General features: G+C 46.7%; 1 protein-coding gene across 7 annotated transcripts in view; it reads left to right on the top strand.

Moving 5' to 3' along the window:
• Positions 1-26,115, top strand: part of rfx2 (regulatory factor X, 2 (influences HLA class II expression)) — a 184,129-nt gene that overhangs the window by 97,603 nt on the left and 60,411 nt on the right. For 5 of the 7 annotated variants that reach the window (XM_038778014.1, XM_038778017.1, XM_038778012.1 and 2 more), the window contains 3 exons: positions 15,129-15,405; positions 17,645-17,731; positions 21,645-21,719. In XM_038778014.1, the coding sequence (XP_038633942.1) occupies positions 15,129-15,405; positions 17,645-17,731; positions 21,645-21,719 (439 nt within the window). The remainder of the gene's footprint in view (positions 1-15,128; positions 15,406-17,644; positions 17,732-21,644; positions 21,720-26,115) is intronic. The other 2 variants (XM_038778015.1, XM_038778016.1) reach the window with 1 other exon arrangement.

Raw genomic sequence — 26,115 nt, 5'->3', positions numbered from 1 at the left:
CTGTGGGTAATTCCCTTCAGCCAGTTCTCAGTTCTCCAATTTCTCATTGCATTGATGACTGATTAAGTTGGTAATTTATCTTAAGTGTGAAAAGCATGATAATTTGTAATCCAACACTCTTCACGTAGGTTTTCTGAGCTCAGCAAACCATCTCCCTGTGACATTCAGTGGCATTACTATTGCTGAATTCACCATCGTCAATTTATTCTGGGAGTTACCATTGATCAGAAACTGAACTGGACCAGCCACATAAATACTAAAAGAACAATGTAGACACAGGGAATCCTGCAGTGAGTAACTCTTCTCCCGTCTCCCCTAAGCCTGCCCCCATCTACAAGGCACAAGTCCGGAGTATGATGGAATACTGTGCACTTATCTGTGTGCAATTCACACTCCAGGAGCTTGATACCATCCAGGACAAAGAATTAAGCTGGATTGGGGCTCCCCCTCCCAGGAACTCGCCAAGAGACCTTCGATAGCACTTCCAAACTCATGACCAGTGCCATCTAGAAGGACAAGGGCAGCAGATGCCTGGGGACTCCGCCAGAAAGTTTCTCTCCTGGTCACTCACCATCCTGACTTGGAAATATATCACCGTTCCTTCACTGCCGCTGGGTCAAAATCCTGGAACTCCTCCGTAACAGCACTGTGGGTGTATCTACAACACTGGACTGCAGTGGTTCAAGACAGTGGCTCGTCACCACCATCTTATGAAAAATTGGGGATGGGCAACAGGTATTGGCTTAGCCAACGATGCCCACAGCCTGTGAATTTTTTAAAAAAATAAGTCATTCTTGCTGTTGGGTGTACGAGAATGAGAGCATGATTTGCATTCTGGAACCTGGCTGGTTCCAGTTCACCATTCTGAAACACAATGCTAAATGTTCAATATCAAACATTCATGTTGGAATTCCTCACCAGATGATTGATTTGAAGAAAAGGTGGGTGTTAAGCTTCACTTCAATATACCAGTACATTTGTAATACATTATAATGATTAAAACTGAAAAATATGTAGTGGTGCTGCAATAAAGCTGCCACTGTTCATAATGATAACATGAAGCAATGCCTGTAAAACCAGGGGTGATTCTCTGGTCTCTGACGGCGAAATTGCGATCGGCCGAAGAATCCCTGTTTGCAACGAAATCGGGGTCAACGACACGTTCGCAATGCTCCGCTCTGTCCAAAGCAGCGCGTACGCCATATCAATGGCCTCAGGACGTTACCTGAGGCCCCCCTCCATCGGCTGAGTTCCCAATGACGTGGGGGTCTCATGCTATTTTTTGTCGGGAATTCAGCTGCGGACTCAGTGCAGCGTCGCCACAGTCGGGGAAGAGCCGATTCATGGGCAGGGGGTATCTTTGGCAGGGCCTGGGGCACTGTTTGACAGGCCAGGTCCGTGCACGACCGGCTCCATGTCGCACTGCGCAGTCACTGCAGGCCACTCCCGTGTGCATGCAGTGTCCATGTACCCGAAAATTCTCTGGCCATATCGCCAGCTAGAGCCGGGTGCTCTACGCTGCCTGCCTGCTAGCCCCCCACTAAACGGAGGATCGGTGGCCATTTTGCACCCATTTTTCGGTCGTAAAACACCACTGTTCCCACGCTGGCATCAGGACATAGCCTGTAAATCGGCGATTCCCAGAAGTCTGGAGATTCCCTCATGCAATTGCAAGCTCCAGCCACTAAACGGTGCTGTATTCTCTGTTCCCCACCAATTCTTCTGAAAAATTAATTAGTTGTTTTCTCTCTTTGAAGTTTCTCATCTCCAAAAGAATAGTTTAAATAGGGAATGGGGTAAGAGCACAGTGATTGAAACTAATAACTTTAAAATGTTAGCTCTTTCTGTGCTGTAAGATGCTACGAAAGAAAATAAAAATGCATATATTAAATAGCATAATTAAACTTATTAGTTATCTTTTGTGTTGTTTGAGCCTTCATGTTTAAGATATTACTTTGAAGCTTCAGCCACTCCCGAATGCGTAGATTTAGATATTTTTGCTTCATGCTGGATTGCTGGTAACGGAAGAAATGAGAAATGTGATTTTTTAAAAATGCTTTTGAGAAAGGAGGTGGGGGGGGGGGGGGGGGGGGGGGTCAGGTGGAACAATTGGGAAAGTCAGAGGTAGGTTAGAGGGCAGGAGAGATTAAATACCAAAAAGTGTCATGGAATAAAAGACAAAGAGAATAGTAATGATAAAAGAACAAAGCATTGCTTAAGAGTAGGTGTCAATAGAGTAATCAAGCCCAGGAAGAAGAAATGTTCCACATACCCACAAAAAGACAGACAAGGGTGCAAGTGGGTACCCACAGCCATATCTCTTATTTGGAGGAAGTGAGACAAGTTAAAGGAGAAATTGTTCAATGAGAGAATAAGTTCAGCCAGGTGGAGGTGGCTTGTCCTCTGTTCAGTCCACAATCAGAGGTACCAACTTTCCAGTCACTTGGCATTTTGATTCAGCATCTCTCACACTCATCTTTCTGTCTTCAACCTGCTGCAATGTTGCAGTGAAGCTCAGCGCAAGTTGGAGGAACCACATCCTATTCCGATTAGGCACTTTACAGCCTCGACTCAACATTGAGTTCAACAACTTCAGACTCTGAACTCCAACCGTCATATTGCATTTTAATAATAATCTTTGTTGTCACATGTAGGCTTACATTAACACTGCAATGAAGTTACTGTGGAAAGCCCCTATTCGCCACATTCCGGCGCCTGTTTGGGTACACAGAGGGAGAATTCAGAATGTCCAAATTACCGAACAGCGCATCTTTCGGGACATCTAGGAGCAAACCAGAGCACCCGGAGCAAACCCACGCAGACACAGGGGGAACATGCGGACTCCGCACAGACAATGACCCAAGCCGGAATCGAAACCTGGACCCTGGAGCTGTGAAGCAACAGTGCTACCCACTGTGCTACTGTGCTGCCCTTTTTCCATAGTGCCAGTCTGAATCATAAAACCATAAGCCATTGGAACAAAAGTAGGTAATTCAGCCCATCGAGTCTGCTCCGCTGTTCAATGACATAATGATTGTTTTGACATGAGAATCCTCAACTCCACTTTCCTACCTTATCCCCATAGCCCTCGACTCCCTTACTGATTAAAAATCTGTCCATCTTAACCTTGAACATACTTAACAACCCATCCTCTACAGCCCTCTGCGGGAAAGAATTCCATGTATTTTCATGTTTTGCTTTCACACAGTGGGATCTTTATTCTGCTATTGACACCCACTCTGGAACAATGCTTTGCTCCTTTATCATTATCAGTGTCTTTGCCTTTTATTCCATTATATCTTTGTCACTTAATCTATCCTCACCCTCTCCCCTGTCCCAGACTTTCTCTTTTGCTGCACATAACCCTCTTTTTTTTCACACCCATCAGATTTCTATCTCTCTTTAGTTCTGAGTTAGATTGACTCCAAACACTTTCTTTTCCACAAATTCTGCCTGAGCTGATGAGTTTTGCAGCACTTTCTGTTTTTACTGTATTTTAGTTTAAACTATTTGAAGAAAAGCAAGAGCCAAATTTCAAACTTGATCCTGACTACTGTTGTAGCTTTAATTGTTTCCATAAACTTCAGAAAGGGCAATAAGCTGAGATAGGAAATTTAATTTGTTAGTTTGAAAAAAAAGCTGAGTATACTTAAAGCAAATTGCCTTGGTCAACTTTTTCCATTTTTCTGCTGGAAAATATAATTGGAATTACTAATAATTACCAGACAGACCACAGGGTCAAACTTGCTTCTCTTTTGGGAATAACTGAAAAACCTCCAAACCTCTTCTACAGACCTGCCATCCTTTTGGTAAGAAAGTTGGGAATTTCCATTTTTCCTTTTTTAAAAAATAAAGACACTAAACCTGCATGCAAATGTGGTCTCACCAAGGTGAAATACAGAATAACCAACATCTCTTTCGATTATGTTATGCTCTTTTGAAGTATCCCCAACATATTTTTGGCAGTTCAGGAACATTGCATTGATGGTTTTACTATGTGTTTCCTAGTGTTTACATTTTAAAAAATAAGTTTAGAGTACCCAATTACTTTTTTTCCAATTAAAGGGCAATTTAGCGTGGCCAATCCACCTACCCTGCACATCTTTGGGTTGTGGGGGTGAGACCCACACAGACACGGGGAGAATGTGCAAACTCCATACGGACAGTGACCCAGGGCCGGGATTCGAACCTGAGTCCTCAGTGCCGTGAGGCAGTAGTGCTAACCACTGAGCCACCGTGCCGCCCAGTGTTTACATTTTTTGTTTGTATTCCGCACCATCAGGAATATCCTTCCTGCATCTACCCTGTCTCGACCTGTTAGAATTTTATAGGTTTGTATGCGATTCCCGCCTCGTTCTTCTGAACTCCAAAAAATATAAAACCGATTCGATGTCTCCTCGTATGTCAGTCCAGCTATCCCCGGAATCAGTTTGGTATACCTTCTCTGCTCTCCCTCTATGGGCACGATTGTCTCCGGCACTCGGAGTGCTGAGAAACAAAACACAATTAAAATGGCTCCGGTAAGATACAGGGCCTCAGCGGGGAACACACAGCCGGTGCTGCACTTAATCCCGTTTCCTACACTGAAGGGTCTTGCTTGCTGAAACTCCTCAGTGCAGGGAGAGATTAGGATACCATTTTTAAATGGTATTCCGATCTCTCGTACCTGAAGTGAGGCCCCTCCCACACTCATGCAGGGCACCCCAGGCCCGATCGCCGCCACACAAAAAATGACAGCCTGGGCACATTGACATGCCAGGTTGGCACTCAGGTGACACTGCCAGGGTGCCAGGCTGACAGTGCCAAGGTAGCACCAGCAGTGCCAGGATATCACCCTGCCAGCAGTCATATACCTGGGGGCCTCCAATTGCTAGGGTGAGCCCCACAATGCCGCTCCGTCAGTATTGAATGGCACTCGCCCGGGATTTTCAAGACAAAGGGAATAGATCCTTGGTTACCTCAGAGAATTGCAGATTAGAGTGAGACTAGCTGTCTCGCTCTAATGTGCAGATTTGCCAAAAGGTGATTCCGCTCACAATGGGTGGGCTTCACAGTGCAACATCTTACAAGATCCCGTTAGATCTCGTGAGGTGTGGTGAGCCGGGTAGTTCCCAGGAGCGGGGTGTCTCGGCAATTACTGGCCAAGTTGCACTGTCGCACTGCTTTTCGGGTGCAGCGTGGCCAGTAGATTGCGCCCTATAATAAGAACATCCTTCATCAGATAAGGAAACCAAAACTGCACACACTATTCTAGGCGTGGTCTCACCAAGGCCCTGCATAATTGTAGCAGGACATCTTGATCCTGTACTTGAATCCTCTCACTTTTTTGTTGGAGGTTCATGGCGTGAAGCTGGCGTGTAAGTATGAATGTGGGCAAGTGTAGTTTCAGCAAATTAATGAAACTCGTGTCAAAAGTGTATCTGTGGGGGCGATTGCCCGATATGGAGCCCAAGTGTTCGCACCGTCGTGAACGCCGTTACTTTTCACGACTGCGTGAACCGGGCCCTGGTACGACCGATTCGGGCCCCGACAAGTGGCCAGCATGGCGCTGGAGCGGTTCACGCTGCTCCAGCCTCCTTTTGCGGCGCCAAATGGGCGGCCCGCCAACCCGCGCATACGCAGTTGGCCAGCGCTAACCTGCGCATGCGCGGGGACCTTCTTTAGCATGCCGGCCCGACTCAACATGGCGTCGGTGTTCAGGGGCCGGCTGTGCCAGAAAGTAGGGGGGGGGGTGGAGAGGCCGGCCCGCCGATCGGTGGGCCCCGATCGCGGGCCAGACCCCATAGGAGCACCCCCTCCCCACAGGCCACCCCCGACCATTCACGCTGAGTTCCCGCCGGCAGCGACCAGGGGTAAACGGCGCCGGTGGGACCTCTGTCATATCGGTGAGGCCGCTCGGCCCTTCCGGCCGGAGAATCGCTGATTCCAGGGGCCGGCGCAACGCCAAACGTGCAACGCAAATGGCGCCGATTCTCCGCACCTCGGAGAATCGCGCGGCCAGTCGTGGCGTGGTTGCGGCGATTCTACGGCCCAACTCGGAGAATCGCCCCTGTATCTTTCAGTTTACAGCAAAGGTAATATTGTTTGGAAATTCAATCCTTTAGTGTGTGCGCAGACAGACAGGAATCTTTGTGCATTTGCACAGATGATTCTCCTGTAACCTAAAATTCAACTCCATCTTCTCGTTTAAATTGTACAAATTTATACAAATTTTAGATTTTCTGGCTATTTTAAATGGTGTGTGATTGTGACTAGGTAATGAAAACATTGATGAAGAGAGTTAGCTTTGTTCTGTTTCTGTCTGCCAGTTTGCTTTTCATTTTCAGCCTACACTGCTTAAGAATGACAAATATGTAAATGTCGGAACCATGTGCATGTGATTGCAGCTGATTGATAACATATGCACGACCACCGTGATCATCATGGAATGGTTGAAGTCGACATAGCTTCCCAACAAGAGGCCAGAGAGAATCACTGAAATACAAGTGTTACATTTTCATCTGGCAGGAGAGGAGTTCAGATGAAATACATAAGCAAGGTGTAGACTACTAAGGATCTTGCTGTTCCTGATGATAGAATTTCTCACAAATGGTTCTGAACCTGTTCCTTTCAGCCACTTCTCAAGTCAAACAGGGCCAGTTAATCTTATGTGTAACTATGTTACAGCACGGTGCTTCAACATAGATATGAAACATGGAAAATAGGAGCAGGAGGAGGCCATTCGAGCCATTCATTATAATCATGTCTGATCATCCAACTCGCTAGCCTAATCCCACTTTCCCCCCATACCCTTTAATCCCTTCACCTTAAGTGCTACATCTAACTGCTTGTTGAAAACATATAATGTTTTGGCCTCAGATCAGGAGCTCGACACTGCGATGAGCAGAATCCTGAGGTCAGAACATATTTACCGACTGAGGGATTTCAATGCAAGAGTAATGTGCCTTCCTGCCTCGAACATCATGAAAAGATGAATAAGAACAGACAGAGAGTACTTGAGCTTTCCTCCTACCACAAACATGGTGTAACTAACAGCTATTTTCACAACAAATCATGCTTTACAGTGTCCTGGGGACATCTAAGTTGGTCCTGATCATCACCAGACGTGACTCTGAACAATATGTTCAACACACGCAGCTACCACAGCTTTGACTGTGATACAGATCACTCTGTGTGCCCTAGAGTGAGGATGCAACCTGTGATGTTTTTGTCATTCAAAGCAGAAATACCGGCCTCATATAAACATCAGCCATACTGCTCCCGTGACTCAATTGAACAGGCGTTCCCTGTCATTCCCATAAAGCTGTGGACAGCACAGTAGCACAAGTGGATAGCACTGTGGCTTCACAGCGCCAGGGTCCCAGGTTCGATTCCCCGCTGGGTCACTGTGCGGAGTCTGCACGTTCTTCCCGTGTCTGCGTGGGTTTCCTCCCACAGTCGAAAGACGTGCAGGTTAGGTGGATTGGCCATACTAAATTGCCCTTTGTGTCCAAAAGGTTAGGAGGGGTTATTGGGTTACCTGGATAGGGTGGAAGTGAAGGTTTAAGTGGGTCGGTGCAGACTCGATGGGCCGAATGGCCTCCTTCTGCACTGTATGTTCTATGTAGAGTGTAGAAATGACATCGAGGAGTTATCTATAATACCTCACTCAATGTATGGCAAGTCAGAACAGAAGAATGCGGACTGGGTTGACACCAACATCACTGATAGAACCTGCCATTGAAGCTCAGCAGTCCGCTCTCATTCCTTATGAGAGAGGTCTAAGTGAAAAGACTGAATGCACTAGGAACCACTTGAAGTAAAGTTCAGCAAGCTGCAACGCAGTGTGCTAAATACTGTTACAACTCTGTCAGAATATCCAGGTGGCCTTCGACACACGAGATGTTAGGGATATGTGTGAAGGGATCAAAAAGACAACGGGTCCAGCAAATAGTTCCATTGAAAACAAAGGGAGGGCAGGTCACCACCGACTGCAATGAACAGTTGGACAGACAGGTGAAATACTACTTTGAGTTGTAGTCTAGGGGAACTCTCACCAAGGAAGCTCTAAACACCACAGAAAACCCACCTGTCATGGCAGAGTTGGATATGACCTGCAGTGGAGGAACTTATCAAAGCTATTGACTCGCCTTCCATGGGTAAAGCTCCGGGTGCTGATGCTATTCCACCTGAATTCATCAAAAATGGAGAACTGGCACTCTTGCACCATCTGTACAAATCTGTCTCTGCTGGAAGGAGGGGTCAGTACTCCAGAATATGTGATACAAAGATTGTAACCCTGCACAAGAACACGAGCGGTTACAGCGATTGCAGCAACGATGGCAGCACCTTGCTGGATGTTGAAGGACAAGTATTTTCCCATGTTGTCCTTGTTCTCAGCTGAACACATCTACCCGAATCCCAATGTGGTTCCAACACTAAAATCTACAGCAAACATGATCTTCTCCGTCCAGCGGCTGCAAGGGAAATGCCATTATATGGAGACCATTATATATGCTTTCCTCAATCTCACTAAGGCATTTGACCATGTGAGCAGAGATGGGTATATTTAAGTTGCTGGAGAAAATTGGCTGCTGACTGGAGATGGTCTCTTTCCATGTCAACATGATAGATAAAGATGGTTATGACCAGGCAACATTAGAACCCTTTGAGATCCACAGTGGGGTCAGATAGGGTTATGTTCTGACGCCGACACTCTGGCACATTCTTTGCTGCCATCTGTCAGTATTGACAATGTGACGCTGGAGGTTGTTGCTAGCTTCACATGTCTAGACTCCACAATCATCAGCAATCTGCCACTTGTGTTACCGTACCTGGACCAGACCCCAATTTTATTAGGAAACCAGTCAAGACCCCAACAATTATTCAATTTATAAACTGTGAGGAAAGGATAATTTGCTCCAGGAGTGTTTCCACTGACAACCCCAGATCTTTTGCATTTAAATGAACTTTATTATTAACTCAGGATTAACCCATTAGCATCCAAGGAAAAAACAGCTTTTCAATTAACAATTAAACCGTTCTTAAAAAATAAAGAAAAAAGACTTTGAGCTTACTTTTCCATCTACTTCTAAAATTTCAATTAAGCAAAACCCCACCCACAGGTCAAATGCCACTTATTAATTACAGTTAACACTCAGCTCTTACAGATTTATTCACCAATTCCTTGGGGGAGTCAGTCTGAGAACACCCTTCCTATTGTCAGAATCCAGAGCAGAACTCTCAAATGAAACTTAAAAACAACAGACACAGGGCAGGGCTGAAAATGAAACTAAAACAGACCTAATCCCTCCTATGAGTGACATGAGCCTGCCTAGCTGTTAATTTCTTAATCACAGCTTTGGAAAACGTATAGGGCTGGATTCTCAGGGCGCCAATGCCAAATCGCGAGGAGTATGCCGCACGCCGTCGGGACAGCCTCAGGACGTCACCTGAGGCCCTCCCCGATGCACCGCCCCCGATGGGCCGAGTTTTCTGACGGCGTGGGACATGTGTCCTCACAACCTTCGGTGACCTCGCGTGGCAGCTGCGGATCTGTCCATCACCACCACAGTTGGTGGGGAACATTGGCGGGGCTGGGGAAACTGGTGTGGGGGAGCCCAGGAGTGGTGAAGGAGGTTACAGGGGGGACAATGTTTGGCAGGCCGGGTCTGCGCGTAGCCAGTGCCACGCTGTATGGCGCATAGGGTATCTTTGTCTGGACGACCCTGCTGTTGTATGTATCGGAATCCGAATGTGTCGATGGGGAGCATATGGAGATGCTTCGAGAGTTTGGGTCTTTTTTGGGATATAAATTTAGACAAAAGTGAATATTTTGTGGTGTCTTGGCCGGAGGATGGGGGCAAGGGGGGGGGGGGGCTACCATTCCGTAGGGCAGGGACTCACTTTAGATATCTGGAGGTGCAGGTGGCATGGGATTGGGGGAGGGGGGGGGGGACTCCGTAGGCATGGGCATTCATCTCCCAATTCTTTGTTTCACTCAAAAAAAACATGGGCGGAATTCTCCGCTCCCGGGAAAAATCGAGAGGACCGTCATGAATTCGGCCGAGTTTCACGATGGCCTCGGAGGCTGCTCTTCGCCCCCTATTCTCCCCTCCTGGCGGGGCTAGGAGCGGCGCTCCGTAACTCTCGGCCGCTGTGGCGGCGCGATGAGGTGACGTGACGGCGGTGCCTATGTGACGTCAGCCGTGCATGCGCAGGTTGGCCGGCTCCAACCGCGCATGCGCGGCTGTCGTCACGACGGCTGACAGCTCGAACCCGCGCATTCGCGGTGGCCGTCTTTCCCCTCAGCTGCCCCGCAAGATGTGGTGGCTTGATCTTGCGGGCGGCGGAGGGGAAATAATGCGTCGATTGAGACGCCGGCCCGACGATCGGTGGGCACCGATCGCGGGCCTGTCCCCTCCCGAGCACAGTCGTGGTGCTCATTCCCCCAAACAGGCCCCCTACAAGCTCCAAAACGGGCCATCTCACGGCGATTTCACGATGGCAGCGACAGGTGTGGTTGCCGCCGTCGTGAACGGTCGCGAACGGCAGGCCGCTCGGCCCATCCGGGTCGGAGAATCGCCGGTCGCTGTGAAAAACGGCGAGCGGCGATTCTTCCCAAGCGGGGGGTGGGAGAATCGCGGGGGGGCGCCAGGGGGTCGTAAAATTAATCGGGGGGGCCCTCCCGTGATTCTCCCAACAATAAATTTTAACTTAGCCAATTCTAATTGTACGGAATTGAATTGTCCCTAGAACATTCCATCAGCGGTCTTTACTGAATTGTCTCTGTGACATTCCATCAACCGTTAAAGACCTTAACCGAATTAAAGTGTCATTAATTTTAATTTTCAATTTTAATTTTCAACTCACATGCAACTGACTGACTATGCAGCATTCCAAACAGTCACCAGCTGAATTGTACTCCATATCACTCAATCATGCTTCAACTCCTCAGCCGTACCTGCATCGATTGAAACTTAATTCTTCTAATCCGCCAGACTGACCTTTGATTTCGTCGAGACGATCTTACCTGATCAAATGCGAGTGATAGACTGTAATTAGAATACGAGAGAGAGGAAAATCGACATGACAATTTTCCAGCTACTCATATCGTGGGCCCATTTCCTCTTTCCCCTTCCGAGATCAGTCCAATTCTGATTTTGCAGATGAGAGGTGATCGTCTGGAGAAATTCCGGATTTCGGCACCAAATGATAATCCTGATTCTTTTGCTGCCAGTCTGGGCTCAATAAATTTGAGACGGATTTGCAGGTACAATTATGTTTATTTTAACCATCTAGCCAGGTGACTCACTCTATTGGGAGAGCAGGACATCACCAGTCTCCTGCATCTTCAACAGCCAGAGTGCAGGGCAAAGGCACACAACATCTCATTTCATATACATTCAAGTTGCATCAAGTTTCACATACATACGACCAAATAAGGCAACGGTACAAATGCACAGCTCCCATAGGCTTTCTCCCACATTCCTTAACCTGGCCTGAGGCCCCTTTTCCCAGTATCCCTGGCAACAAAGAAATGGTCTAGTGGCTGCCCATCCCCCTCTTCCTGCCTTGAATCCACTAACCTAACTCCTTATTCTACTAAAATTTTACTCCTAACCTTGGCCTAACTACCCATTATGCCTTTCTGTTCATTTCTCACAGTTACATTGCTTGAGTAGTTTATAGAACACCAACTGGTGAGGGATGTGAACAATTCTGCAGGGAAATTACAGAGATACAAACATAGAGTAGTTCTAGTGGGGGACTTTAATTACCCGAATATAGACTGGGACAGTGGTACTGTAAAGGGTGGAGAGGGCCAAAACCATGCATATTGTGTGAGGGGAAACTTCGCAGCAGTTTGTGTCCAGTCTAACAACGAAATATGCACTGTTGAAGCTGGTTCTTGGAAATCAGGTGGGCTGAGTAGATCAAGTGTCTGTGGAGGAACATTTAGGAGATCATTGTATTGTAATGTTTACGGTGATGGTAGAAAGAGACAATGCACAATCCAGAGTGAAAATAATTAACTGGGGGAGACTTGAAAGGGGCTAGAATGGACCTTGGCCAGATAGAGCACAAGGTTGGTAGGGGAAATTGTAGCTGATTGTTCATTGTTGGACTACCTTCAAAACAGACACAGTCAAGGTATATTCCCTTAAAAAGGAAAGGTAGGGCAAACAAATCCAGGACTCCTTGGATGAAAAAGGAGGTAGAAATTAAGATAAGGAAGCAAATGTTTGCTTCTGACAGGTGCCAGGTAACAATACTGTTAACAACTAAGAAGAATACAGAAGGTTCAGAGGGGATTGAAAAAGCACATTAGAGAAAGGAAGAGGGATTATGGGAAAAGACTGCCTGCCAACATGAAATAGAATCCCCAAGTCTTCCACAGGCATATGAATCATAAAAGGTGGCAAAAGGAGGAGTCGGTCCTATTAGGAACCTTGAAGGGAACTTATACATGGAGACTGAGGGCATGACTGAGGTATTAAATGAATACTTTACATCAGTCTTTACCAAGGAGGCAGATGCTACCCAGGACGGTGATAGACGAGGAAACTCTGTCCCTAGAAGGGTTCAAAATTGATAAGGAGGGAGTGTTGGATAGACTATCGGTACTGAAAGTTCACAAGGCACCAGGACCAGGTGAGATGTGCCCAAGGATATTGAAGGAAGTGAGAATGGAAATTTCAGGGATACTAACTATAATCTTTCAGTGTTCCCTGGACTCAAGGTGCCAGAGAGCTGGAGAATTTTAAATGTTACGCCCTTGTTGAAAAATGTTTACATAGAACATAGCACAGCACAGAACAGGCCCTTCGGCCCTCGATGTTGTGCCTACTCAACCCCATGTATCCACCCTATACCCGTAACCCAACAATCTTGCTGAGAAGAGAGACATGTAGTTGAAGCTTCCCGTCTTGTATTCATCAGGACAAACCCAAAAATGTTGAATTTCAAACAATCGCAATTAGCACACAGAAAATGGTGCTGATTGGTTGGCAAATGATCTGATTAATGAGGCTTTGCCATGGAAAAATCAGCAGGAAACTATTGGCTCCTTAAAGTTCCCAGGTAATTCAGAAAAGGTGCATGACTTGATCATATTCCTTTTGTTTGCAATCCTTGTGTATGAATTTATGTTACTTCTGGCAAGCGTAAATGAACCATGTTAAGAACTTGACTTTTTCTTAAATTGATTGTTAGTGTCGCTATTAATGTGCTCAGCATTGTTCAGCAACTGCTATTGAATTGTCGAATCACATCTAACAGTAGACTTTTTTTTGTTTTACAAGCACAGGCTGGTTGAGTCCGGTCTGAACTCTTTTGAGTACAACCGAAGGACAGTATGGTTTGATTTGGTTAGCTAATTGTTGGGACATAAGACCTACGTACCTGGCCGGCACTGAGATTCATCCACTATGTTGCTCAATTGTGTGGTAGACAGAACATCTTTTTAGATTGACAGTAGCATCGTGGAAAAAACCACTTGTGCAGTCACTACATTGTAGCAGCATGAAACAGCTGGCTTAACTTGTTCAAACTTTTGTCATGCTTCAAGTAGAAACACAGAGAATCGGATCCAATGAAAACTGCAAAGACAGTCAGATCATTTTTAAAATAGGAAGCAGAGAAGGAAAGCTCAATCAGGCTGAGAGGGAAATATTGAAGGAGTAAATATGCAAACAGTTATCTAGCTCTTAGGTCAAGGGCAGTCAGCCTCCCGATTTACACTATTGTAGAGATCTATGGTTCAGACTGGTGTATTCCTAAAACCAAAATAAACCACTAGATATAAGAGAATATCTAAACCAAGATATTATAAACTTACAAACATAGGAATTAGGAGCAGAAGTAGGCTATTGGCCCCTCGAGCCTGTTCCGCCATTCAATAAAGTCATGACTGATCTGATTGTGGCCTCAACTCCTCCTCCTTGTGTACCCCCTATGTTATTTGACTCCCTTGTCAGTCAAGATTCTTTGTAACTTAGCTATAAAAATATTCAATGACCCATCCCCCACTGCTCTCTGAAGAAGAGAGTTCCACAACCTGAGAAAATTTTTTCTCCTTATCTTCCTCTTGAATGGGAGAGTCCTTTTTAAATTTTCTCCCCTAGTTCTAGTCTCTCCTATAAGGGAAAACGGGCGGGATTCTCCGAGCCTGCACCGGATCGGAGAATCGGCGGGGACGAGGTAAATTCCCACTCTGAAGCCGGGACATGATTCTCCGACAACCAGAGAATTGCCACCAATTGCGGTCACCGTGGCGCCGGCGGTGATTCTCCGCGGTCAACCGGCCAAACTCCCGCTGAGTCCCGCCGGCGTGGTTACAACCTGGTACCATCCGGTGGGAGCTTGGATCCGTGGCGGCGGTGGGGTGTCCTGGTGGGGGGGGGGGATCTGACTCTGGGGGGATGGGGGGGCCTCCAAGGGGTCCAGGCCCGCGATCAGGGGCTTCCGATCGGCGGGCGCCTGCGATCTGGAAGGGGCCTACCTCCTTCCCGCAGGCCCGCTGTAGGTCTCTGCCATGTTGCGTGGAGACGCCTGTTGCACGCATGTGCCGGCGCGGAGATGGCCGGTGCACGCATGCGCAGAGCCGTGGCGGCCGTGCAGGGTCGCCTTTCGGCGCTGGAGCAGTGAGCAGCACTCCGGCGCCATGCTGGCTCCCTGAAGACCACTGAATTGCTGGGCCAGGAGGCCCGTTGACGCCGGCGTCAATACTTGACCGGGATTTTTGAGAATCCCGACCAACGTCTTTCCAGCATCCACTTGGTCAAGCCTTCACAGGAACTTGCGTTTTTAAATAAGATCACCCCTCATTCTTTCAAACTCTAATGGATACAAGCTTAACCTATCATTGTATTAGGATCCAATAAGGTATCGATATCAGTGTGTTAGACATCACGACATATTGTGCATGCTGTGTCTGAAAAGTTAGAAGAGACATATCCCTTCCTCCCCTCAAAGAATGAGATGTATTCCTGCTTTGTGTGTCTCAGAATCGGTATCCAATATAACATTTCATTTATTGCTTTCCAATAATACCACTGATTGATCACATCCTAGATCCATTGCACCTCTTCTGCCTCTTTGCTCATGGTAGGTTTTCTAAATTTTGCTTGTTTTTTGTTGTTTTCTAGACGTGCAGCATACTCCTACCCGGAAACACAACTCTACGCACAGAATCCTGGAGCCTCGTACTTTGAGTCGCCGGGAAATGCAGTCCAAGTGACCACGGTGGTATCCTCACCCACTGTGGTACCATCTCATAGTATGGTGGGAACCGTTGGGATTGCAATGGAGGTAGGAGGAGGTCAGATCATCTCGAGTAGCGGTGGAACTTACCTCATCCACGGAGGGACAATGGACAACTCCAGACATCCACTATCTCACGCCACACGCCCATCCCCAGGAACTGTGAGGAAATTAGCTTTGTTCAAGTGATCATGAGTCGCTGTGTAATTCTCTTCCCTTGTCCCATTGTAACCAGGAAAGTGGGCTGAGGGGACCTGGGTTGAACCCTGCCGCCAGGTTCTGATTGAACCCACTGCCCAGGTACTGATTGAACCCAGCTGTCCGGGTACTGATTGAACCCACTGCCCGGTACTGATTGAACCCACTGCCCGTGCACAGATTGAACCCACTGCCCGGGTTCTGATTGAACCCACTGCCCGTGCACAGATTGAACCCACTGCCCAGGTTCTGATTGAACCCACTGCCCGGTACTGATTGAACCCACTGCCCGTGCACAGATTGAACCCACTGCCCGGGTTCTGATTGAACCCACTGCCCGTGCCGTGCACAGATTGAACCCACTGCCCAGGTTCTGATTGAACCCACTGCCTGGGTACTGATTGAACCCACTGCCCGGGTACTGATTGAACCCACTGCCCGGGTACTGATTGAACCCAGCTGCCCGTGCACAGATTGAACCCACTGCCCAGGTTCTGATTGAACCCACTGCTCGGGTACTGATTGAACCCACTGCCCGGGTACTGATTGAACCCACTGCCCGGGTACTGATTGAACCCACTGCCCGGGTACTGATTGAAACCACTGCCCGGGTACTGATTGAACCCACTGCCCGGGTACTGATTGAACCCACTGCCCGGATACTGATTGAACCCAGCTGTCTGGGTACTGATTGAAACCACTGCCCGGGTACTGATTGAACCCACTGCCCGGGTACTGATTGAACCCACTGCCCGGATACTGATTGAACCCAGCTGTCTGGGTACTGATTGAATCTAGCTGCCCAGGTATTGATTGAATCTAACTCCCTGGGTACTGATTGTACCCAGCTACCCTGGTACTGACTGAACCCAGCTGCCTGGGTACTGATTGAACCCAGCCGCCCGGGTACTGATTGAACCCACTGCCCGGATACTGATTGAACCCAGCTGTCTGGGTACTGATTGAACCCAGCTGTCTGGGTACTGATTGAATCTAGCTGCCCAGGTATTGATTGAATCTAACTTCCTGGGTACTGATTGTACCCAGCTACCCTGGTACTGACTGAACCCAGCTGCCTGCGTACTGATTGAACCCAGCCGCCCAGGTACTGATTGAACCCACTGCACAGGTACTGATTGAACCCAGCCGCCCGGGTACTGATTGAACCCAGCTGCTCGGGTACTGATTGAACCCACTGCCCGGGTACTGATTGAACCCACCGCCCAGGTACTGATTGAACCCACTGCCCGGATACTGATTGAACCCACTGCCCGGGTACTGATTGAACCCACTGCCCGGGTACTGATTGAACCTAGCTGCCCGGGTACTGATTGAACCCAACTGCCCGAATACTGATTGAACCCACTGCCCAGGTACTGATTGAACCCACTGCCGGGTACTGATTGAACCCAGCTGCCCGGGTACTGATTGAACCCACTGCACGGGTACTGATTGAACCCAGCGCGGTACTGATTGAACCCACTGCCGGGTACTGATTGAACCCAGCTGCCTGGGTACTGATTGAACCCACTGCCCAGGTACTGATTGAACCCACTGTCCGGGTACTGATTGAACCCAGCTGCCCGGGTACTGATTGAACCCACTGCACGGGTACTGATTGAACCCAGCCGCTCGGGTACTGATTGAACCCACGCCCAGGTACTGATGAACCGCACCCGGTACTGATTGAACCCACTACCCGGGCTATGAACCCACTGCTCGGGTACTGATTGAACCCAGCTGCCCGGGCAGTGGGTTCAATCAGAACCCACTGCACGGGTACTGATTGAACCCAGCTGCCCGGTACTGATTGAACCTAGACACCTGTGGACTGATTGAGGCCACAGACTCTGTTATAATTGTGGGAGGCCAGATTGGTGTTCAGTTGTGTGGGCACTTATATGTTATTCAGTGCTTCCGAATTGCTGCTTGTGCATTTGCAGTAAACCAGCACAGGGAGCTAACTGTTAATGATTCTGTACTTGCCTTTAGAAGCCCTTACACAGAAGACAAACAGAAGAATGGGTGACTGAGTGCATAGCACAGCACCTAATCTGGGTTTAGGTCTGAGTTAGTTGTGGTTTCAATTGCTTAGGGTACTTTTACAATGTTACTGGCCGACCACATCAGATCATGGAACCTTGGTGTTAGCGGGAATGTATTTGAGTCAATCTGCTAACCAACTTTTTTTGATTATAATCAGCAGGTGGTTGAGTTTAGTGAACTAGAGGTGTGCTACTCAGGAATAAATCAATCGAGGAAAATTGGAGACCTTCAAAATGATTGCATAGTATGTACAGCACAGAACTAGCCCATGCTGTCGTTTATCCTTCACTTTATGCTGTTCCCATCCTTCCTCATCTAAGTAAATCAAGACAACCCGCTATTCCCTACTCTCTTATTTGCTTGTCTCGCTTCTCCTTAATTTGAATGAGTTCCACATTCTCGCTACTCTCTGGGTAAAGAAGTTTCTCTGAATCCCTATTTAATTTCTTGGTGACTATCTTATATTGATCACCGAATCACAAAATTGTTATGGGGCAAATAGGAGGCCATTTGGCCCATCGCGTCTACACCAGCTCTCCAAATGCGCATCATGACTTAGTGCCATTCCCTTGCCTTTTCACCGTACTCCTGCACAGTCTTTCCATTCAAGTAATAATGTCATGCCCTCTTGAGTGCCTTGATTGAACCTCCTTCCACCACACTTCCTGGCAGTGCATTCCAGACCCGGGCCACTAATTGTACAGAAACGTTTTCCTCACATCATACTTGCTTCCTTTGCAAGTTACTTTAAATCTGTGCCCTCTTGTTGGCGATCCTTTTACGAGGGGGAAGTTTCTCCCTATTTACTCGGTCCCTCCCCTTCATGGTTTTGATCATTTCTGTCAAATCTAGTTTGCCCTTCCCTACAAGAGGAAACACTTTCTATGTCTACCCTGTTAAAACTTACCTAATTTTATGGATCGCTATTAGATCACCCCTTTTCAAGGGAAAATTGACTCCATCTTAATATCCTTTCTGGTTGGATGTAACCTTGCAGCTCTGGAATAATATACTCCCTCAAACGGCACGCATCTGTGTACTCATTTGGTGCCTGTGGAGACAGCTCTGCCCTCATACTCCCTGTTTAGATCTCCTTCTTCCCTCTTTAGACTCCATTCCCCTGCCCTTTCCCCATGTGCTGATGCCTGTGGAGACAATCTCCCCCTCCCCCCCCCCCTTTACTAACTCCCCTTGCCCTTTTCATGATACCCATTTAATCTTCTTGCTTTTCAAATAGATCTTTTGACAGACCATATCACCTGCTTTAAAGGAAGTGACAGCTCAAGTGGACTGTGGAAAACCCTATGATACAGTGTACCTCAAAAGGATTCTACAAATTCCACACTGAAAGTTACACTGTCCGGATTTGGGGAAACTCTGAGAAAGGATAGGATACTCCTTGAGGACAGAAAACAACATGGGGAGGTGGGGAGCAATGGGCAAGGTTCATCCTACGGTTACACAAAGCTGTGTTGAGATCACTGCTGTTTTGAAATAATCAATCACATGCCTTACTTTTATCAACATGCTTCCTACACACCACCATATCAAATATCTTTTGAAAATCTCATCTACAACATTCATTGAATTTCCTACATCAGTTTTTTTCTGAAAAAACATACATTTGTCAGACAGGAGTTGCCCGTTAGAATTTGTGATGGCTGTTTTAATTAGCTTGAGTCAATCTCAAAGTGAGTATTACATTTTATTCCATATTATGACTCGAGCCTATTTCTCTGTTGTATTGCATTCGGTCCATCCTTTAAAGTGTTATTTTGTGCTTATGAAATCCTTTGGTCACTGCCAGTCTCCATTACCCTTAGTATTTCTCCTGTTTTCTGCACTGCCCTTGATTTTCTTCTGTATCTCTTTGAGATTTGTTATTGGTTTCGTTTTAAGTGTTGGTTGTTCAGTGTTTGCTTTCTTGTTGGAATGGAATCGTGTTTGAATCTATGTCCATCCATCTCCTGTTAGAAACTTTCCCACTCTCTTCCCCGAAGATTTATCTGGACTAGTTCCCCATTTGTTATCTCTTTGCTCTTTCCAGTTAATACCTTTCATCTTTTATCTTCAGTTTGATGTTGAAACCAATGATATGGTTTTGGTTTCCTAGCTATTGCCATTAACTTGCAACCCTGGCACTTTCTTGGGACTCGCTCCAGAACCTGGACTAAAAATCTGATCTAGGAAGCAGTTCTGGACACAGTTTTGTGCTACTGTCTCAAACTACTTTAAAAGGAAGACAGAAAACAGGATCAGAAAGCTCCTATAGTGGAGCAAACTGGACCAAGCACAAGCTGGTGCAGGACCAGGTCAAATATTTCAAGGATGCTAACTAGAAAAGTGGAGCAAACCACGGCACCAAATCAATAGAAGCAAGTCTTGGTGCTATAACTGCAAGAGAGTTGTGAGGGAGTTTAACATGAGATAGGTTCATATTCTAAATTACTTCTTGGAGGATTATTTTTAAAGTAGGGAGGGCACTGACAATTTGTATCAAAATGGTCTGAAAATGGATAAATTGCCGAGAGCAGACGGCACACCTCAGCGGCAGAGACAAAATGGGAGATTTGAGTGAGTAAATGAGGACCAGGGATATTCTGACTGGAACCAAGCAGATGGAACTCCTAGATTCAAGAGAGGTAGAGGAGGTATCTGATACCTAGAAGCCCAAAAAGCTGACTTCAGTAATGAGATATCTAACAAATATCAGAGCAGTTATGAAAACAATCTAATAAAGGAGTCAATTTGGCTTTTTCTTGACGAACCTGATATCTGGCATCCTTCACAGACAAATAAACTTAACATCCTCAAGGCCTTTAGTAGAGTCATGTGCAAAAAACCCCTTTATAAACAAAGTGAATAACATCAATAATAAATACACAGATACAGAAATTAGGAATTGGCCAACAGAAATGAAACAGAAGGCCATTGGAAAGAGGCGACTGACTGAGAGACATTGGGACCTCTCCTGTTTCGGTGTACATTACTGATGTGTAATCAAGCTCAATGAAACACTGATAAATTTCGAGATGGTAGCAAGCGAGGGTATGGTGTTACCTCAAGGTGTTGTAGAGAGCGCAGCACAGAAACAAAGCATTCAGTTCACTGTACTAAGATCAAGATCAGAGCAAAATAAAAAGAAAGAGTGCTCAATAGGACCTAGGATTTTAATGGTTAATGAAACTCAATAGGCAATGAATTTGTCTGTATTGAAAGTGAACATTGAGATATGCACTTCATGCATGGAATAGAATTTGCTAAGGGAGAAATTGAGGGAAAATTGAGGTGTTAACTCATTACTCACCATGTCAGAACACTTAAAGCGATGGCAATTAACAAGGAAACACAGAAGCAAAATATTGCTATGCTGGCAATCTGAAATAAAAACACAAAATGTTGAAAATACTCAGCAGGCCTACCAGTATATGTGGAAAGTGAACAGAATTAATGTCTCAGATCAGTGATCTTTCTTAGAACTCAAAGAAACCAGGATGTCAAAAGTGTCCCTTAAGAAATTATGATCTTGTGATAAAACTTGTATAAATTTGGTCTAATCCTTTGTCGTGCAAGTAATAAATTTACTATTAGTTGTATTTCATTTCCAAAAGTTAGCTTGACTCAGTTAGTCGTAGTCTCTGTGAATCAGAAGAATGTCTGTTAAGACTCACAGGAGGATGTGAGCACGTGGTCCTGCATAAGCCAACACCAGTTTAAAGATCTTGTACTGCTACTCAGGATAGGGAGTTATCCTGATATTGTGATACTTATGATCAAATCCTTCTATTTAGAGAGCAGCAAACGGAAAGATCAAAGTTGTGTTCCCTCATAGTGTCTCAGCTTGGATGTAGAGCTGCATTTTTTTAGAAAGCCGCATCCAGTTACCTGCTTCACACAACTGGGGAAGCAGCAGGAAACCAAAGGTTACAGAGCATGGATAAACCTCGAGAAGAACAAATTAGGAACTAGTTTAATCTTCTGTTTAATTTTAATAAACATATATATCAATATTTTGTTATACATTTTTAATTTGAAATTTGAAAGTTGTGCTAATTCTGGACTCTAAATGGTTGCCTCATTTATACACCTTACTGCTTTCAAATATTTGTTTGTCAAGATAACAACTAAATTTGCTCTCATATACTTTAATCTGATAGATTGAAATGGCAATCGAGAACCTACAGAAATCCGAAGGGATCACAGCCCATAAAAGTACTCTGTTGAACAGCCATGTGAGTACCCATATTTCCTGAAGTGTTGCTATTTTCCATTCAGTCAATCTTCAGAATTTTGAAATTATTAACACTTTCTATATTGAACTATTCCACTGAGAATGATTGCAAAGAACTGCAGCGGAAAAACTAGAGACCAATGGAATAAGTTATAATAATGGTTAATGGTCTTAACTATTAAATACTGTTCACGTACTCCTTCAGTTCATTGAGTGTATCTCTCCAGAAATGAAGTCTCTAGTTTTCTTTTTCACCCATAAGTCGTGAAACATTCAAAATGAAGAGCGGAGTGGGCAGTATTTGTTAATCACATAAGCAGTATAATTCACATTGTAACAGGGCAAGAGTTTCTACATCAGTGCTAGAGGTCCTGCAAATGACTTGAACACCCTGTACTGGGGTGGTAGCATTGGCCAGGGTTCCGACAACTTCTGTCTGTGTAGGTAGCCAACGAGGATTAAGTCAGACCCTGCTTGTATACCCCTCAAATGAAAAACGCTCTCCATAAACCATGCCCTCGCATGAAAGCAACACCCTCAGAAGAGCGGCTGAAATGTTTGGAGGCATATAAATGGTAATTTAAAATGTATCTATTTTTGATCCACAGATAATATGGGGGTGACATGGTGGCACAGTGGTTAGTACTGTTGCCTCACAACGCCAGGGATCCGGGTTCAATTCCAGCCTTGGGTGACTGTGTGGAGTTTGTACATTCTCCCTATGTCTGCGTGGGTTTCCTCCGAGTGCTCCAGTTTCCCCCCCACAGTTCAAAGATGTGCAGATTAAGTGGTTAACCAGGCTAAATTGTCCCTTCATGCCCACAAGGTTAGGTGGGGCTACTGGGTTACGGAGTGGGGGTATGGGCCAAGATAGGGTGCTCTTTCAGAGGGTTGGTGCAGACTCGATGGGCCAATGCCTCCTTCTGCACTGTCAGGATTCATGATTTAGGTTAAAGTACTTTAATGCATGGTTAAACTCTTCGACTTGATCACGTCATTGGCACGCTTAATGGTGAAGCAAACGCCGTTTTTAAAAAAAGGCTCACTTATGCAGGGCCTACAGCTGATGGGTCAGCACTAAAATATACTAAGGCACCCGGCTCTTAAAATGTTTTTGGCCTATGATTATGGGCAATTATATTCGCAGGAACTATAACTATACTTTAAATATCTGATATAACAAAGTTTACGGGCGCGATCTAATGGGAACAGAGTCCAACAACGAGCGTGTTTAGCCGGTGTTTGGTGGTTGGAGCGCCGAGAAACCCCAAGCTATGGAATGGGATTCTGTTCCCATTCAGGCAGATTCGTAGCCTCAGTGGGGAACTCCCCGATGAGGCCGCACTTAGTCCCGTTTTCTGCAATGAAGAGCTCCGCTCGCTGACTGGCAGTGCCAAGGTGCCCTGGTGGCACCAGCAGTGCCAGGGTGCCACCCTACAGAGGAGGGCAAGAACTTGGGGCTCCGATTCCCTGGGAGACCCCCATGAGGGCTGTTCTGTCTGGTCCCCTTTTGTGGACACCTGTATTGAACAGCACTCACCCAAGGTCTCCAGGAGAAGGGAATACATCTCAACGCCTTGGTTAGATTACAGGAGTGATTTTAGAGTGAGATTAGCTGACACACTCTAATATGCAGATGTGCTAAAAGGTGATGCGCCTACAATTCACATTGCGACTTTCTGGAAGAGGCAATCTACTAGCTGCGCGTTGCTAGTGTAACACAGCTGGTAGAAAGCACCCTAAGTCTCACAGATATCTTGGATAGTACTCTCAGCACACACATCTGGCACCCCATGCAACCCAAGTCTGCCTCATAATCCAGCCTTCCCCGGTAGAGGTCAACTGTCTTTGACACACAGGATCTAATCCTCTGACAATGGCTGATGTCACAGCCAGGAATTCCAATCAACATATCCCAGAAACCTAGCTTTTGGGCTTCTATTTCAGTTGGTGATGGTCTCAAAGATTTAAGGCTATAAAACCATTTTATCACCTCAATCATAGCAAACATCCATACATCTGACCTTGTGATAAAGAAAGGTCAGTAGGGCACAGATGCTACCCTGCAGCATGGCAGCACAGTGGTTAGCACAGTTGCTTCACAGCTCCAGGGTCCCAGGTTCGATTCCCGGCTTGGGTCACTGTCTGTACGGTGTCTGCACGTCCTCCCCGTGTCTGCGTGGGTTTCCTCGGGTGCTTCGATTTCCTCCTGCAGTCCAAAGATATGCAGGTTAGGTGGATTGGCCATGATAAATTGCCCTTAGTGTCCAAAAAGATTGGGTGGGATGACTGAGTTACGGAGACGAGGTGGAGACATGGGCTTAAGTGGGGTGCTGTTTCCAAGGGTCGGTGCAGACTTGATGGGTTGAATGGCCTCCTTCTGCACTGTAAATTCTATGATTCTACCCTGAGAGATCACCCTGCAGCGATGTCCTGAGATGATTGGATTCTAACTGGTCAAAGTAATAGTAATGGGATTGTACATTCTGTTGTTTGATAGTCACAATTGAAATGCTGAAACAACATGGAAGGCAGTCCAATCATAGTGCAGTATAATGGGCTCCTGCAGCCAATGAATGTTAACAGTAAGAAGTCTTACAACACCAGGTTAAAGTCCAACAGGTTTGTTTCAAACACGAGCTTTCGGAGCACGGCTCCTTCTTCAGCCGTGCTCCGAAAGCTCGTGTTTGAAACAAACCTGTTGGACTTTAACCTGGTGTTGTAAGACTTCTTACTGTGCTCACCCCAGTCCAACGCCGGCATCTCCACATAATGATGTTGCTAGTGTGGCAAGAATAAGGATAGTGTAAGAGTCCTTCCTGTTTATTTATTTTGTTCCCATTTATTTAATTTTATTATTTTGGTCTGTGGACTCGTAATCGAAATCTGCCTTTAAGCAGAAAACTCAAGGTTGAAGCAGCCGGCTTGTCAGGTCACTGTGTTCCCAGGTTTTACTTTTTGGAGAGGAAAGACCAGACTCCTCAGCACTGAGTGGATCTGGGAACCAGGTTTGGAGGGAGTCGGATTTATTGGTTAACAGGCAACTGGTGGGTTGGTCCGTGACCGTGAGATGGTCAGTGATTCAGTGAATGGTTCCTACATGATGCTTGAGAGAAATGGACAAAAGTGTTTAAACCTTGGAAGTGAAAGGAACTCTCCCTCTGTCCTGCTTGCTGAAGTGAAGGAACTGCTTTATTGTCCTGAAAGCAGAGGGTACCAGGCACATCTTTTGCTGAGTCTGCAGAGAAGCTAGACAACCTTGCCAGAGTAAACCATCTCAAGCGAAGAAGGAGGAAGTATCAAAACAAAAGCCTGAACTTTAGAAAGACATTAACCAGAAGCCATCCCAGTGCAGCAAAGATCATTATCCTTTAATTTTTATTTTGTTTTCCCTCTCCGCCATCCTTTCCCCTATCTTCTTTATCTGTATGTGTAAAGAATGGGGGTAGTTAGGAAGGGGTCTTTGGAAAAGGGTATTAGATAGTCAGTTATAATTTTCTGTTAGTTTAATTATAATACTGTTCATAAAAAAGGTTGCTTGTGTTAAAGTTACAAACTTGGGGCGGGATTCTCCGACCCCCTCCGGTCGGAGAATCGCGGGGGGCCGGCGTCAATCCCGCCCCCGCCGTGTCCCGAATTCTCCGCCACCGGAGATTCGGTGGGGGCGGGAATCGCACCGCGTCGGTTGGTCCCCCCCCCCCACTGATTCTCCAGCCCGCGATGTGCCAAAGTTCCGCCGCTGTCAAGCCTCTCCCACCAGCAGGAATCAAAACACCTACTTGACTAGCCGGATTGGCGGCGCAGGCGGGCACCAGGGTCCTGGGGGGGGGGGGGGGGGCGATCTGACCCCGGGGGGTACCCCCACTGTGGCCTGGCCCGCGATGGGGGCACACCGATCGGCGGGCGGGACTATGCCGTGGGGGAACTCTTTTCTTCCTTCCTTCGCCATGGTCTTCACCATGGCAGAAGCGGAAGAGAACCCCTCCCTGCGCATGCGCTGGGTGACGTCAGCAGCCGGCGCATGCGCGGATTTATGACGGCTGGTGAAATCCTTTCGGTCCCAGCTGGCGTGGCGCCAAAGGCTGTTCACGCCAGCCGGCGGAGCGCCAACCACTTTGGCGCGTGCCTAGCCCCTCAATGTGAGGGCTTGGCCCCTTAAGGTGCGGAGACGTCTGCACCTTTGGGGCGGCCCGACGCCGGAGTGGTTCACGCCACTCCAACACGTCGGGACCCCCCCGCCCCGCTGGGTAGGGGAGAATCCCGGCCCTGGTGTCTGCAGTTTATTGGGCTCAGTCAAGAATCTGGGGAATTTTAAATAAAATCTAATTTCACCTGTGTTGTGACTTGGGGTCAAGTGGGCTGGGATTGAACATGCACTAGCCCAGGATGTTGTGATT

The sequence above is a fragment of the Scyliorhinus canicula genome, chromosome 18 (assembly GCF_902713615.1).
Source record: "Scyliorhinus canicula chromosome 18, sScyCan1.1, whole genome shotgun sequence".
Classification (NCBI taxonomy): domain Eukaryota; kingdom Metazoa; phylum Chordata; class Chondrichthyes; order Carcharhiniformes; family Scyliorhinidae; genus Scyliorhinus; species Scyliorhinus canicula.
The sequence above is the reverse complement of the archived record's forward strand: the minus strand, read 5'-3'. Positions and strand labels throughout refer to the sequence as shown.